We start from the raw sequence: 14,729 nt of genomic DNA, 5'->3' as shown, positions 1-14,729 counted from the left end.
ATTCCATTCCACGTATTCCTCGATTTTGACTTAGTTGACACAAAAATTAATACAAAACGAAAATATCTCTATCTTGATTTATTATAAAAGGAATATAGTCATTATAATTATCGACTGGATTAGTATTCATAAACACACACAACAGGAAGTAAAATAAACACATTTTAGGCCAAGTAAAACAAAAAAGTAGTTTCTCGTCCTTATATTTTGAAAAAAGGAGAATGAGGACACTTTTTTTTAACTCCGAGATGGCAAATCCAAGATGGTGGATGGGAAACAGCTACTACTTTCTCACAATTTTCCCAGACACATTGAAAGCAAATAAAAGAAGTACCAGACATGATTCAAACAATCGAGAGAGGAATTTTACTGATGTGAGTTAGCCACATTTTTGTACATTCGTTAAAAAAAAAAAAAAAAAAAAAAAAAAAAAAATTAGTGAGGAATACAAAATGGCACGTGAAACTAGTGATTTTTTTTATTTGGCCTTAAGTACATCAGGTAGAGGTAGAAGTGATGTAATCACACTGATATAATGAGCCATTAAATTTCCCCACAGTGGGATGAATAAAGTATCCTTGCATCCTGGAGGAACAAATCTGGATCTGACTTTGAACGCAATCATAATATATAGGTCGCAGATTCTTAATACCCCACTGCCATACCAAGTTGATAGCTTCAATACATAACAAGGTCAATCCATGTCGCAGATTCTTAATACACCACTGCCATACCAAGTTGATAGCTTCAATACATAACAAGGTCAATCCATGTCACAGATTCTTAATACCCCACTACCATACTCAGATGATAGCTTCATTACATAACAACAAGGTCAATCCATGTCCCAGAATCTTAATACCCCACTACCACCATACCAAGATGATAGCTTCAATTAAGGTCAATCCATTCACTTCATAACAACAAGGTCAATTCATGTTGCAGATCCTAAATACCCCACTTCCATATCAAGATGGTTAAGTACATCAAATAATAGTTAAGTTAAATACCCTGTATGTTAGTATGTGGAAACCACACAATCACTGCTTAGAGAGACCTACCCACATTTACTCATGAATAGTATGTATATTTCTGATACTTGAGTATAGCGAATTGGATTTCAAATGCCCTATAGGTTGTTTTAAGTTTTGTGAGCCAGGGCCAGCCAAACTAGAAATCAGCTTAAATTCATCTTAAGTCCATTTTTTGCTTAAGTCAAATTTATCAATATTGGTTAGCTTAAAAATTGCTTAAAATTAAAGAGTCAATTGTACGAATGCGCCGTCTAAGACGATTTTAAGCTAAGATTTTGCTAAGATGCTTTGATAAATCAGCTTAAGGTATTTGCTTAGGGACATCTAAACTTTTTTGACTTGAGACATTTGCTAAGCTGAGATTGATAAATCCCGGGCCTGATCTCTGGTTCTAATACTGCCAAACTTCACTTGGTTTCTTTCTGAGCTTCAACAATTAAACTAGCCAGGCGTTTAATTCCCTGTCAAAAAAACACATAATTTCCGATTTAAAAATTACTGATAAAGAATGTCAAAGAGGTAATCTGGATTTAATAAAACAAAAACAACATGGATGAAGACTGGAGGCACAACTTACAAGGAAAAATGGACTTCAAGGTTATTGTTATTATTTACCATTACCATACCAAGATGGTAGCTTCAATACATAACAAGGTCAATTCATGTCGCAGATTCTTAATACCCCACTACCATACTCAGATCATAGCTTCATTACATAACAAGGTCAATCCATGTTGCAGATTCTTAGGCTACGGTCACACTAGCGTCTCAAGCCTGGCTTGACTTAACGCGGGTGAGATTTCAAGCCAGGCTCAAAATTCTGGGTCGGTCACACTTCTAAGTTGGATTGACCTCCAAATTATGAAAGTCGAAACAGCAGAGCCGTAAAGAGAGAGTTTGGCCAACTCTGTTTCACGGGATTCGATATACGCGCGTGTGATTGGGTGGATCGCAATCAAAGATTTTACACCAGACGTGCCCGAACCACTCTTCTTCAAATGATCTTTTATCAGCTTGTATTGGGCTCGCAATGCCTTCACTTTTGTTTGAATTTGGGCCGTCGTTCTCTTCTCATGTCCGAGACTGGCTAATCTGTCAGCAAGCACGCCAAAAATTCCCGTTTTGTTGTTTGTTTTTTTATTTTCTATCCGGTCTCTCAGCTCGGGTTGGCCCCACAAATCTACCAGGTCAGCAGTTTCCCGGTCACTCCAAATCAATCGCATTATTATTAATTAAAATAATTTGAATTAACTTTTATGAAAAGTATGATTGCGTCTTGATTGAACACACGTTTTTTATTCAAGAACTTCCAAACGCAACGGCGTCATCAACTGTGATTGGTCGACAGCCGACGAGGAAATGTCAATCTCGGTCACGCCAGGGTCAATCCAGGGTCAATATGGGTGCTGAGCCGGGATCGAGATAGGTAGATTGAGATCGAGGTCACGCCAGGCGCGAGTCGGTGCAGATGCGGTCACATTACGAAAATCTCACCCGCGGTGAGTCAAGCCAGGCTTGAAACTCTAGTGTGACCGTAGCCTATATACCCTACTACCATACCAAGATAAGAGCTTCAATACATAACAAGGTCAATCCATGTCGCAGACTCTTAATACCCCACTATCATACCAAGATGATAGCTTCAATACATAACAAGGTCAATTCATGTCACAGATTCTTAATACCCCACTACCATACCAAGATGATAGCTTCAATTAAGGTCAATCCATGTCGCAGTCTCTTAATACCCCACTACCATACCAAGATGATAGCTTCAATCATTAACAAGGTCAATCCACGTCGCAGATTCTTAATACCCACTACCATACCAAGATGATAGCTTCAATTAAGGTCAATCCATGTCGCAGTCTCTTAATACCCCACTACCATACCAAGATGATAGCTTTAATTAAGGTCAATCCATGTCGCAGATTCTTAATACCCCACTACCGTAGCAGGATTATACCTCCACTACTGAACACTCACCTCATCCATCTGCTCATCTGTTGCTAGCGAGTAACATGCCCTTATATGGGATGATGGTTTTGATCGGTCCGGACAGAACGATATCCCCGGTACAAAGAGCACCTCCTTCTGTATAGCTTTCTCAGTTATAAGTTCGTAAGTATCATCTACACCAAGTAACTTGAACCAAATGAACATTCCACCACGCGGAACACTCCACTCAGCTAAACCTGTAATCGATATGAATTAAATCAAAGAAAAACTTTAGTATTTTATTACAAATAAATAGTTATTGCTAAAGAAGTGGGAATGAATGGCTGAGTGGCAAGGCTGGGGAAGCACCACTACAGCCTTAGTGTTGAGTACACACTGTCAAATTTTATTTTACAAAAAACATGTGACATACCTAAATATGGTCATGATGACATCACATCATGACCATATATAGGCACATCATGACCATATATAGGTGCATCATGACTATATATGGGCATACAACAGTTTTTTTTATAATCTGGACAGATCTTTTCAAAACATGAATCGCTAACCTTTAAGATACTTGTCTGCTGCTGCTAACATTACATCTCTCCTCGCCTCATAAAAATCAGCCACAGACTGAGTGTGCTCAAGAAACATTTGCATACCCCACGTCTCCAGTAATTTATACACAAACATCTGTAAATTAAACAAATCAGTAGAGATGCTGTTCTATGAGTGAGATATTTACCGGGATAAACCGATAAATGACTTTGCTTGGCCTAGTCTAGCCTGTAGATGGGCCTAGGCCATGTGTGGCTAGCCTAGGCCCAGCTAGAGGCTAGACTTGGCCATGCAAAAGCATTTATCGGGTTATTTCACGAAACAGACAGTGAAGTTTGATGTTGACTTAAAGAGTGAATACAAAAAACATGAATCCTATTCATAAAATTTCAACATCAAAGAAATCAATCACAGATAAATGTAAAAATACAATTGGTTGTATAATGAACAAATGACCTATCTCAACTAAAGAGGTTATGTATTCACATGGAATGGTACATAATAATTGAAGAAAGACCTCTTTCAATTTTCGAAAGAAAAGGTCTCAGGACAAGGTCAATGTCACAGAAATTCGATTTTATATCCTAAACAGTTAATTGACAAATAAGACCTTAATTTGAATTGCCATACAGATAAAAAATCATTGGCATCAAGAAATGGTGAATAGAGATATTAGCTAAATGGAAAAGTACTATTAATGTCATTGCATTCTTTCCATGTATTAGTTTAAATATAGTTTGCAATATTTATCACACAGTTTCCTTGCTAATTCATATTCCTCATGAGTTAGATATCTTTTTGTTTTAATATGGTATTCATTTTGAATTTCTAGGTCATCAAAAAATAGATGATATGTAAGTTCAAGAGCACCTAAATAAATAAGTTACAAGAAAACAATGGGCTTATCGACTGGTTCATTTCATTGAGTACAAATTTTTGTTGAGTATTATTTTGATATGACTGGTTCGTAAAATAGACTTTGTTGACAGCGAAAATGAACGTAACCAGAATGCGTTAATCAGCGTTAATTCATGCATGTGACCAAAAAAAATATGGCTGATTGGCTAATTTAGCCACAACATTTGCATTAATATAATTTAGATTAAATTTCAGAAAATAAAAATTATATTTACCAACATTGAAGTAAAAAAAAATTGTAGGCTAACAGAATTCAAACACTGGATGAAAACAATTTTTTGACGAAAAACCCATACTGCGAAAATCCGAAGCTGCCTTGATTATGCAACATGTATAGCATTAACTATGCAGCCATTTTGTTTTGTCGAGTAACCAGTTTTCTATTCGACTGGTCATCTTTGTTAAGTAGATTTTTACAACTGCGCAGGTGGCCATGGTTTCACCAAGCACGACCAATCCAATACGGCAAATTTGGCTGAATACAATGGGTGATCCCATTATTTTTTTAGGGTGTGCAGTGTCGCCCTTCATACTTATTGTTGGTACTGTATTCAAGCACAGGCTGGAGGTATGCACTCTTATGGAGTGACGGCTCTAGTTTTTAATGCTGCTATCATCATACTCACTTGAGAAATACCGCTGGCGTGAAGAACTGACGCCATTAGATGGTAATTAATTCTTTTCAGCAATGCCTGAGGACCAGTTACGAACCCAATCCGTAACCTAAAATAAAATATTCAGCATATCAGCTTGTACTCAATTAACATGACAATTTAAGATGGGAACATTGCGTAATGGTACAAATGGCGAGTCGAGTAACCGAACGGTAGGTAAGGCAGAGGCGGCACTAGATACAGCTTTATCAGCGCTGGTTTTAGACACTCTCTCACCCATGGTTCGTTTTCCAGAACAAAGTCTTCTCAGATAAGGACATAAAATGGACGTCCAGTGTACACATCTGGCTCGTGTGCATTTTATAGAACCAATTGCATTTTCGGAAGAGCTGCGTCGTTATGGAATGATGTGAACATGAAGCGCCCTTTTTACGTGCTGCTATATTATCACGGACTACGCCCATATGCAATTCAGCACAATGACGCTGCATGTTACTGTATGAGTTATTCTTCTACCTTTACCTTTTACCTTACCTAAGAACTGCCATAAAAACACCACTTTACACAATCAATGAAAACTTTGCTAAAAAGATGGAAGAATTGATACGCAGAGAGCAAAAATACATGAGACAGCACAGTTAAAGATAAGCTGCACTACTTTACTCTGAACAGCGATCATCAGGTCAAAAATCCTGAAAGTGTTACAGGCCCCTGAGATGTCTATTTGTCTTAAAAGCATTCTATACAGGACATGTGATAATTTTACATCAGTGTCTCTTGAGAGTATAGACTGAGAGTTGAGGCTTAGGGAGAGGTTTTTGAATGACTGTGGTATTTCTTGCCGGAATCAAACACCAAAACTTTTGGATACATACGCAGATTCAAAGGGGAGGTGATAGAGATGGCTTGCCAGCTACCACGCCTCACCAGTGCCATAAACATAAAATTTCATACCTCAGCCCAAAGCATGGTGGGGTTGAACTAACCTCATTTTGTAAAAGAAAACTTTCTGGGGGCCCTGCACTTAAAATTTCTGGATTAGCCACTGGATAGGAATACAAAAATCTAACACTCCTTTAACACTATAACATTTTCTGTAACAAATATTTCATTGCCCATTATATAGTGCGAAATGAGCTTATAATCAGACAAGTAAAGGCTGCAACATTATGTTTTTTTGATTCAATTAAAAAAATATTCAATTTTTAATTCAAATGTTGTAACCCATTTTTTTTTTCAGTTATTTTTTCTTACCCTGCTGAAAGGACTTTGGAGAAAGAATCAAACCTAAGTACCCTTCCATCCACATCCATAGACAAGAAACTCGGAACTTTAGGCTGAAAAAAAAGTCTATCAGTTCAATGGTAAGGACAGTTTTTGTGTCTACTTCTCCCGTGGGGACTGTTAGACACTTAGTAATTGTCTCACCTGTAAGTTGTCATGAGTAAATCCAGTTTAAAAGTTCATATTTCAAAGAGAGGAACTATGGGATACCATTGGATCATAAGCTAAAGATAGAAATTAACAGTCTGTGTAAATATAAATCGAGCCTCTACATCGAATCTACCCCAAAAAAATGTCAAGCATCAGACACAAATGCCCATTGTGAACATAATTTTTAAAGACAAGGCTCAGTCGAATGATGATATCACACACTTAATTCAATTAAACTATTATTAGGTAGTTTTTGCGACCTTAACCTTAGCGTTAATGGATGACGTCAATTTATTCATCTTGCAATGCGGAGTATGTTATTTTCAGGACTTTATGAGCTCGACGTACGTTAGTTACAGGTTTGTGCATGCATCTTTTGATTTATTTACAAAAGGGGCGGAGCTATCGCGCTGCATTTTTGGTACTAAAGTTAAAGTTAAGGTAAACGTCATGCATCAAAAACTCCCTATTGCTTTCACCGGGTTCCATCGTAACACAGTAAAATAGACAGTAACAATGCATGTTTAAATAAGTGATGAAATTGGAATCCATGAGAAACCATGATAAAATCATGATAAATTGAAAACAATGATATAACATAATTCCCTTTTTTAGTCTTACTACAATTTTTTTATTTCATATTTTTGTATGTCTCATTATGAGGCTTAAGCATATGGAAATGAGTTTTTTTTGTTTGTTTTTTTTTGTTATGAGAAAACATTTTCTAAATTTGAATTGAACCTAGGACCTTGGAATTAGAGGACAAGCATCTTAACCACAAAGCCATTTAATAACATATTCTAGTCTAACCTTATTAAACTGTAAGAAATAATAGGGATCATCTTCCAATATAATAAGGTTGTATTGCTGAGCCAGCTGATAAATATCCTGCTTTCTATGTAGAGGCAGACCACCTCCTGTTGGGTTGTCCCCGTTTGGTACAACGTACAACACCTTTGGAGCATCAGGGCTAGAGAACAAAACAAAAAAAAAAGAAAATACACTGGATTAAAATGTATTGGATTTCTTCTGTGTGAGAAACAGCAGGGATAACTCACAGACATCTAAAAATTGGCTTCCAATGGGGTTTTACTTGTGGTGAATTGGGCTATAACTGCAGAGGGTAACACTTCCAACACTTCAATATGTAAAACACATCAGAAAAAATGTTTGAATAATACAGTTGGACTTACCTAAGTTGAATCAAAAATGAAATTGGAAAAACTTTTCGATAAAACATCAAAAAGATTGCTGTCAGTTCAGCAACATCCCAATGAAAAAATGAAAATGATTGAAGCGAAAACTAAAAAATCACTTGAATATATAAATTAATTCAATTATTCATTATTTTTTAGCACAAATAGTATATTATTTACAGCATCCTCTACCTGGATTCGATATCATCAGGTGTCCATTTCGAGAGAGATTGTTTCAAACTGTCGACACATAAACCATCACCATCTGTCTTTACTTCCAAAAAATTTACTCCCAATGGCCTCATCTGAAGAAAAAAAAATCATTTTGCAAACTAATTTATATTTTTATATGAAATTAGTGGAGTAGCGGCTCTGGGATATAATTTAAGGGGGGAAGTAATATGTCCGACTTCAGGGGCTAAGTATTTATGGGCGTTTTAAAAAATTCAGACTTCTAGATGACCGCCAATGGTCAAATCACCAATGTTATGTTCTGACACGACTGATCAGACTCAGACGAAGCGATTGCTGAGACAGATTTGGCTTGGCGTATGCAGTACAGCACTGAGATAGGAAAACCAGGCCTTTTTTTTTTTTTTTTTTGGTCTTGTATTTGTATCATTTTTGTTCTCTGATGATCTTTATTTTAAAAAAAGTTTGTTAAAACAAGGTACAAAAAAGTCTTAGGGGAAAATATACCATTACTTACCATTACCTCAGCACCAGGATACAAAGGTGACCCAACTAAAACATTATCACCGCGAGCAAGAAGCATTTCACAGGCCTACATTATAAGGGGAAAAAGTAAGCAAAACATCTAAAGAATTGTTTAAACTATCAATTTTATTTATTTTAATTGTAATCTAATTTAAATTATTTATATTAAGCTATTTATATAACTTTGAATTAATTTATTATGTAACTTAAGTACTGAAAGGTTGTTATTTATATTACTGTTAATTAATTGGTTTCATAATCTCTTTTGTTTTGTTTTACTATGTGTATTGAGAGTTCCAGCTTCGACTGGATGGACCGCCCTCATTAAAGATTGTTGAAATAAAATAAAATAAATAAATAAAATAAATTAGCTGATTAATCACATATAAGACTTGCATCCCAAAACCAGTGTGCTGTCGTTAAACTGTAAAATACCATTACTTACCATTACCTCAGCACCAGGATACAAAGGTGACCCAACTAAAACATTATCACCGCGAGCAAGAAGCATTTCACAGGCCTACATTATAAGGAGAAAAAGTAAGCAAAACATCTAAAGAATTGTTTAAACTATGAAATTTTATTTATTTTAATTGCAATCTAATTTAAATTATTTATATTAAGCTATTTATATAACTTTGAATTAATTTATTATGTAACTTAAGTACTGAAAGGTTGTTATTTATATTACTGTTAATTAATTGGTTTCATAATCTCTTTTGTTTTGTTTTACTATGTGTATTGAGAGTTCCAGCTTCGACTGGATGGACCGCCCTCATTAAAGATTGTTGAAATAAAATAAAATAAATAAATAAAATAAATTAGCTGATTAATCACATATAAGGCTTGCATCCCAAAACCAGTGTGCTGTAAACTGAGTAATTAACATAAGGACATGGCAGTATTAATATACTGTACTTTAATCCACAGAAGCCATATTATTTTACTCGTGATTTTGGCAATAGTAAGTTGATTTCAGTAAATTGTATATCATGTTAAGGATTATAATTTTGAGAATATGAATATTAAAAAAGTCGATGTTCTTGTTTGATCAATGATGCAAACCAAAAATATTCTGTGCTACTGCATGCGATAATAATAATAATAATAATAATAATAATAATAATAATAATAATAATAATAAAAATAGTTGGTTTATAGCGCTATATAGAGTCTAAAAACGTGTGAAGCATGGACAAGCTCAAACTGTAATTTTCTTCAACCTATGGGTCTATCCGTGTCTGAGCTACACCGCTTTTGTCTGTCCACAACAGGGGCTGTATGGACAAGCACAGCAGGGTAACCCCTACTCATCTCGAAAGATGTACTGGGTTCTTTAATGGTGCAAATTGTGTACACTGGGCCTACGGTTTATAGTCCTCATCCAAGAAGACTTGTTCCACCTCCAGAACCATTAGACCGAGCGTGCATTTCGAACCAGCGTCAGTATTATGGATGTACTGTAGGTTACGTGACCCCTGCCTCACCCGCCAAGGTCATTCCTGTACTTCATCAACTAGATCACAACATTTGAAAGTACAGTCGCGGAGTACATAGATTTCATGGTGAGTACCGTACAATTACAGTTCACTTACTGTACACAAGGCCTGCTGGCTTCCAGTAGTGATAGTTAAGTCAGTCTGATTCTCATCTGTAGAGGTCAAGGTCGGAGGTCGATGCAGCTCTTTTTGCATTGTCATCAGCAATTTCTTCAAGTCTGTTAAACTACTCAGCAATAATATGAAATGTATTAGTAAATAGTAAGAATAATCTGTAAATTCAACAATATCAGGGCGATTTTACAATCTTATGAAAATGACAAATTAATCAATGAATTTTCGGGTCAATCCCCTTTATAGTAAGTCTCCATGTCTTACAAAAAACCATACTATTATATTCATAATAGGCAGACAAAACACTATTTCTAAGTTAATAATTTGGAGAAAGAAAAATGTTGAACATACGATAACATTAACAAAACTCAACTGTCAAATTTAGAAATAGGGGTTTACTGGTTTAGATTCTTGCCTTGGAATTGAAGGTCTTGGGTTCAAATCTTGCTGTAACACCAAGATTTTTTTCTTACAGTCAAAACTCAACTCCAATGCCTGAGCCATATAATTAGATTAAGGCAGGCTATCACATTTTATTTGACAATAACATGTGACATGGCTAAATATGGTCATGATGACATCACACTGTGACCATATATAGGCACATCATGACTATATATGGTCAAAGAATATTAGATAGTGTGGATAGGGCTTAAATATGAGCATCATATGTGTTTATTTCTCTAGCATTTTTTAAATATGATTTTTGTTTGGCCCAATGGAAATTAATATTATCTTATTATTGTAAGGTTTGCAACTTCCCAATTTTAATTAGTAAAAACTGTTTTATAGGAAAAACAATAAGACAATTATAGTTGTAATATTTTTCTATTCCCCTATGGGGACAACAAGTAGTGTGACCCAAAAAGTCAATTCTGAACACAGCTTCAGTTTGTAAATATAAAACTCCAATGTTTATAGAATATCACTCCATACTGTATTGGAAGAAGCACTTGGTGAGAGGAGCTATGTGAAGAAGCAAAAACCTATTACAGAACTAAAAATAATAGCTCACCCTGGCGTAGGCGAATACTGCAACGCTTTACTCATATCATTTGCATCTATTTTGATGGAACTTCCATCTCTGTAAAGATACAATCAATAACAGAAATTTTTGAAATATAATTGAAGGTCAGTAAATAAAAGGAAATATTTACAAATTTATCTGCAAAATAAGCAAATTTAAACATTATTTACTTGATATAAAGAAATTTGTAGAAAATATGTAAACATAAATAGTATTTGACAATTTTAAAACATAATTACTGGTATTCGGGACTGGAATGCTCTCCTAAATGAACGGACACTTTCGGACCAACTTAATGATTTTGAAAGAAGGCTCAAGTTCCTTGTTAATCAGTAACATCTTGGAAAAACTCTTGTGCAATTTTGTCATTGAATTTGACTACTCTTATGTTTTTAAATTTTAGAATGTTCAAATTTGTTATTGTTATATTTTATCATTTCAAATTTTTACATTTTTAACTTTTTACTTTTTAAAATTTTAACTTTTTGAATTGTTATTTTTTCAAATGTTTTATATTTGAATGTTTTTTCCTTTCTGAAATTGTTATCCTCCATTTTGAACTTGTTTGATGTTTGTCAATGCTGTTTATTTGTCTGGGATCCCATTAACAATGAGCCAGCATTTGCTAACTTTATGGGCCATCCTAGTTCTCCAATCACTCTGTTTGATTTTAGGTTTTTACTGTTTAAATCGTTTTATTTTTGCTTTGTGCAACCACTCTAATGTTTTGCGTGTTGGATTACCTAATTGAATTCAATAATGTATGATTCAGAATAATGTGCGAAACAGGACAAATTATCAATGATAAGTTTTAGTTTAAAATGCATTAAATTACAGGGAAATAGGCTGGTTTTGGTCTGGGGGGTGGGAAACAGCTCGGGGGATGTGAAAATTGAGAATGCAGAATTAAATCCCTATACCGATGAAAACCTGATCATTTTTAGTATTGTAACCCACTTAGTGGAACAAATTTGCAACCACACCCTCTCCCCCATCCCACACCTATGAATTATATGAAGTAAAATATTATGACTAACATGAAAATTTAAAAAAAAATGATGATGATCAAAATCAAGTTTAAAAAATAAATTTGTAAAAATATAAGGTAGATTTTGTTAATCAATGTAAACTTGTTAAAAATAAATTGGTATCACTACAATGTAAAAAATTATTATTAAGAAAAAATTTAAATGAAAGATTGATAATAAATTACCTCATTTTTATAGATGCTTCTTCAAAAGGGAATAATGTACTATTTGGGTTCCCATTTGCCATTGAAATCGTGGTTGGTGGGCTCCTGTCAATAACTTCAGCTATAAAATTATTGGAAGCAAGCAAAAATTAATAAACAAATTCATAAAACATTAAAGTAAGATGATGTATAGTGTATATGAACAAAAAAAATAACCAAAAGAGAATTATAAATTGCCTGATATTGATACTAAACAAACTGTGACAAACATTTATAGGGGAGGTCCATTTATTATCTCTTGTCTGTCTGTCTGTTGGGAAATTACGCAAAAACTATGAAACGGATAATCATAAAATTTAGTAAAATGGTACAAAATAATCTAAGAAAGAGATGATTCACTTTTGGGGAGAAAGTTCAAAGGTTAAGGTCACAGAAATTTGATTTTTGTTTTTTGGTTTATTTTTATTCTCGAGAATAAAAGAAAATAATAGAATCCATCCATCATACATGGACTGTATATTCTTATTTCGGCTCAGGGCGGAAAATAATGGAATTGTTAATCGTACACAGCCTGCGAATTGTTCGGTATTCAGGCAGAGGGCGGTACATATACATTCTATGAAGTGACTACGCTAGTTTCTGCTGTAACATCTTTGAAGTATTTATTGAAAAATCCAATGAAAAAGTTGCAAATATAAACAAGAACTAAAATAATGTTTGATGTTCACTAAAATCCTTTTATCACTGGCTTGGTAGCTTAGCATAAAAACACAAAAAACATGTGTGCGTTTATGTGTTTGTAAAACATGTGCATTCCTGCCTCCGTTCTGATTGGACAGTTGTTAAGTTTGATTGACACTGCTATAAACTGGGTCAACTTACCAAGTACTCGCAAAGGGGAAGGTTGCCTTGCCTCGCTTATTGCGTTTAAAAATCTTCTGTAATTCATCATGTTGAATTTGTTTTCTGAATCATAACAAAACTGCAAATGATGAGCAAGATGAACTTACAAAATTTCCTATAAAAAGAATGTTTCATTGTTACTATGCTTGCTGATGTACATAAGTAACTTCAAAGCATATAGACCAATTGATCTGGAGGGGGGGGAGAAGGGGCTTTGTATCTGAAGAAAGGCACTACGTAAACACACAAATATAATAAATTAATTTTTAGCAGGAAATAATATATTAAGTAGACTATAATAACTTACAACTTAGTATCTCTGAATAAGTTTTAAACTTTCAACTGCAGTCATATTCACAATGACACATGGAAGATTAAAATTTTAAAAAACATAAAAATTACAGTAAAATTCTCAAATAAGCTGCTAAAGTCTGTATAAAATCCATTAACCAAGTCACTGTGCTTTTTGAATTGGATGTTGCTACTTGGAAAAAAAAAAATCAACCCCAGATATTTTTCCTGGGCAACAATTGCTTGGTTAAACTCTCAGCGTAGCTTGAATAATGTGCTCAAAAAATATTCGCAGTACACTTTTTTTAACAAGATAATAGGCTAGGTCCTGGCCCTCGCCCTCCCCGTCAGAAAGGCATGGACCCCTGCTATCTGACGCCACGAAGAGATCGTCGGATCTAAAATAAAAATAATAATTTGCTTAATATTCAAATAATATTATTTTAATTGACACTAATCTAGGGACCGGGACATACCTACTACTACTAAGCTACCTAGCTAGGCTTACAGCTAGGGTTAGGCTCTATATAATATAGACTCTAGCCTAGGCGCTCCTTCTAGCTAGGCCTGAAGTCTGCCGGTGATTCGGTCTGGTTGGCCTTTCTAGACTAGAGCCTAGCAATTCCTAGGCTATAGCTAGCCAGAGAATGCACCTAGGGCCTAGGCCTAGGCTAACCAGGGCTAAAACGGCTATGACTATTATTTATAAATAGAGCCTACTTCCGATTCTATTAGTACGCCACCCTAACCATAACATTAACAAATAGCTAAAGCAATAATAATATACATTACCTACTCTGTTTGATTTGAGAGCATATTGCAGCAGGAAAACTTCACTCATCCGTGACAAATGTATGCTATGGAACGCAGGGAGTGCCACAAGTAAGTCAATCCATATGAATCCAACACACTTTTTTGCCCGACCCCCTTGAAATCGCCCAATATTTTGCATGTTTGGGGTTCTACCTGAGATAACCCCACAGTGAAATTTTTGGCTCCGTGCCAGCATTTTCTGATGAGTTAGAGCAATTTGAAATTTTCATGAGATTTGGCTAAAAAACTCTCCTTCTGACAGACAACTGCTGATATCCCTCTTGAAACTCAACGTATTGGAGAAATTCTGGTACCGTTGGATAGAGGAGATGATTCTCACGTGAACTTGACCTTTGACCCAAAATATCACAAAAGTATATATCTCGATTTTTGGAAAATTCACACCTCAGCTAGGACACTTAGCCCACAGGATGCCACTAAAGTTTCATTGTGGGCAAATGAAATGACTGTA

General features: G+C 35.0%; 1 protein-coding gene across 4 annotated transcripts; it reads right to left on the bottom strand.

Moving 5' to 3' along the window:
- Positions 1–894: 894 nt before the first annotated feature.
- Positions 895–14,348, bottom strand: LOC117116242 (kynurenine/alpha-aminoadipate aminotransferase, mitochondrial-like). Of its 4 annotated transcripts, none has more exons than XM_033260231.1 (13): positions 14,237–14,348; positions 13,133–13,268; positions 12,272–12,371; positions 11,047–11,115; positions 10,014–10,143; positions 8,864–8,938; positions 7,894–8,006; positions 7,316–7,475; positions 6,326–6,408; positions 5,084–5,180; positions 3,548–3,674; positions 3,021–3,229; positions 895–1,495 (listed from the first exon to the last, which is right to left on the bottom strand). In XM_033260231.1, the coding sequence occupies exons 2-13, from the start codon at positions 13,200–13,202 to the stop codon at positions 1,442–1,444; spliced, it is 1,287 nt and encodes a 428-aa protein (XP_033116122.1). In that variant the 5' UTR covers positions 13,203–13,268; positions 14,237–14,348; the 3' UTR covers positions 895–1,441. The 4 variants fall into 4 exon arrangements, with proteins under 4 accessions (XP_033116122.1, XP_033116125.1, XP_033116123.1 ...); XM_033260234.1 differs by lacking the exon at positions 8,864–8,938 and adding an exon at positions 8,411–8,485; XM_033260232.1 differs by having other exon boundaries at positions 14,241–14,312.
- Positions 14,349–14,729: the final 381 nt, after the last annotated feature.

This window comes from Anneissia japonica, unplaced genomic scaffold (assembly GCF_011630105.1).
Source record: "Anneissia japonica isolate Jap-2015-1 unplaced genomic scaffold, ASM1163010v1 scaffold288028_len459517_cov177, whole genome shotgun sequence".
In the NCBI taxonomy this organism is placed as follows: Eukaryota; Metazoa; Echinodermata; class Crinoidea; order Comatulida; family Comatulidae; genus Anneissia; species Anneissia japonica.
Note: the sequence above shows the minus strand (reverse complement) of the source record. Positions and strands in the feature narration are given on the sequence as shown.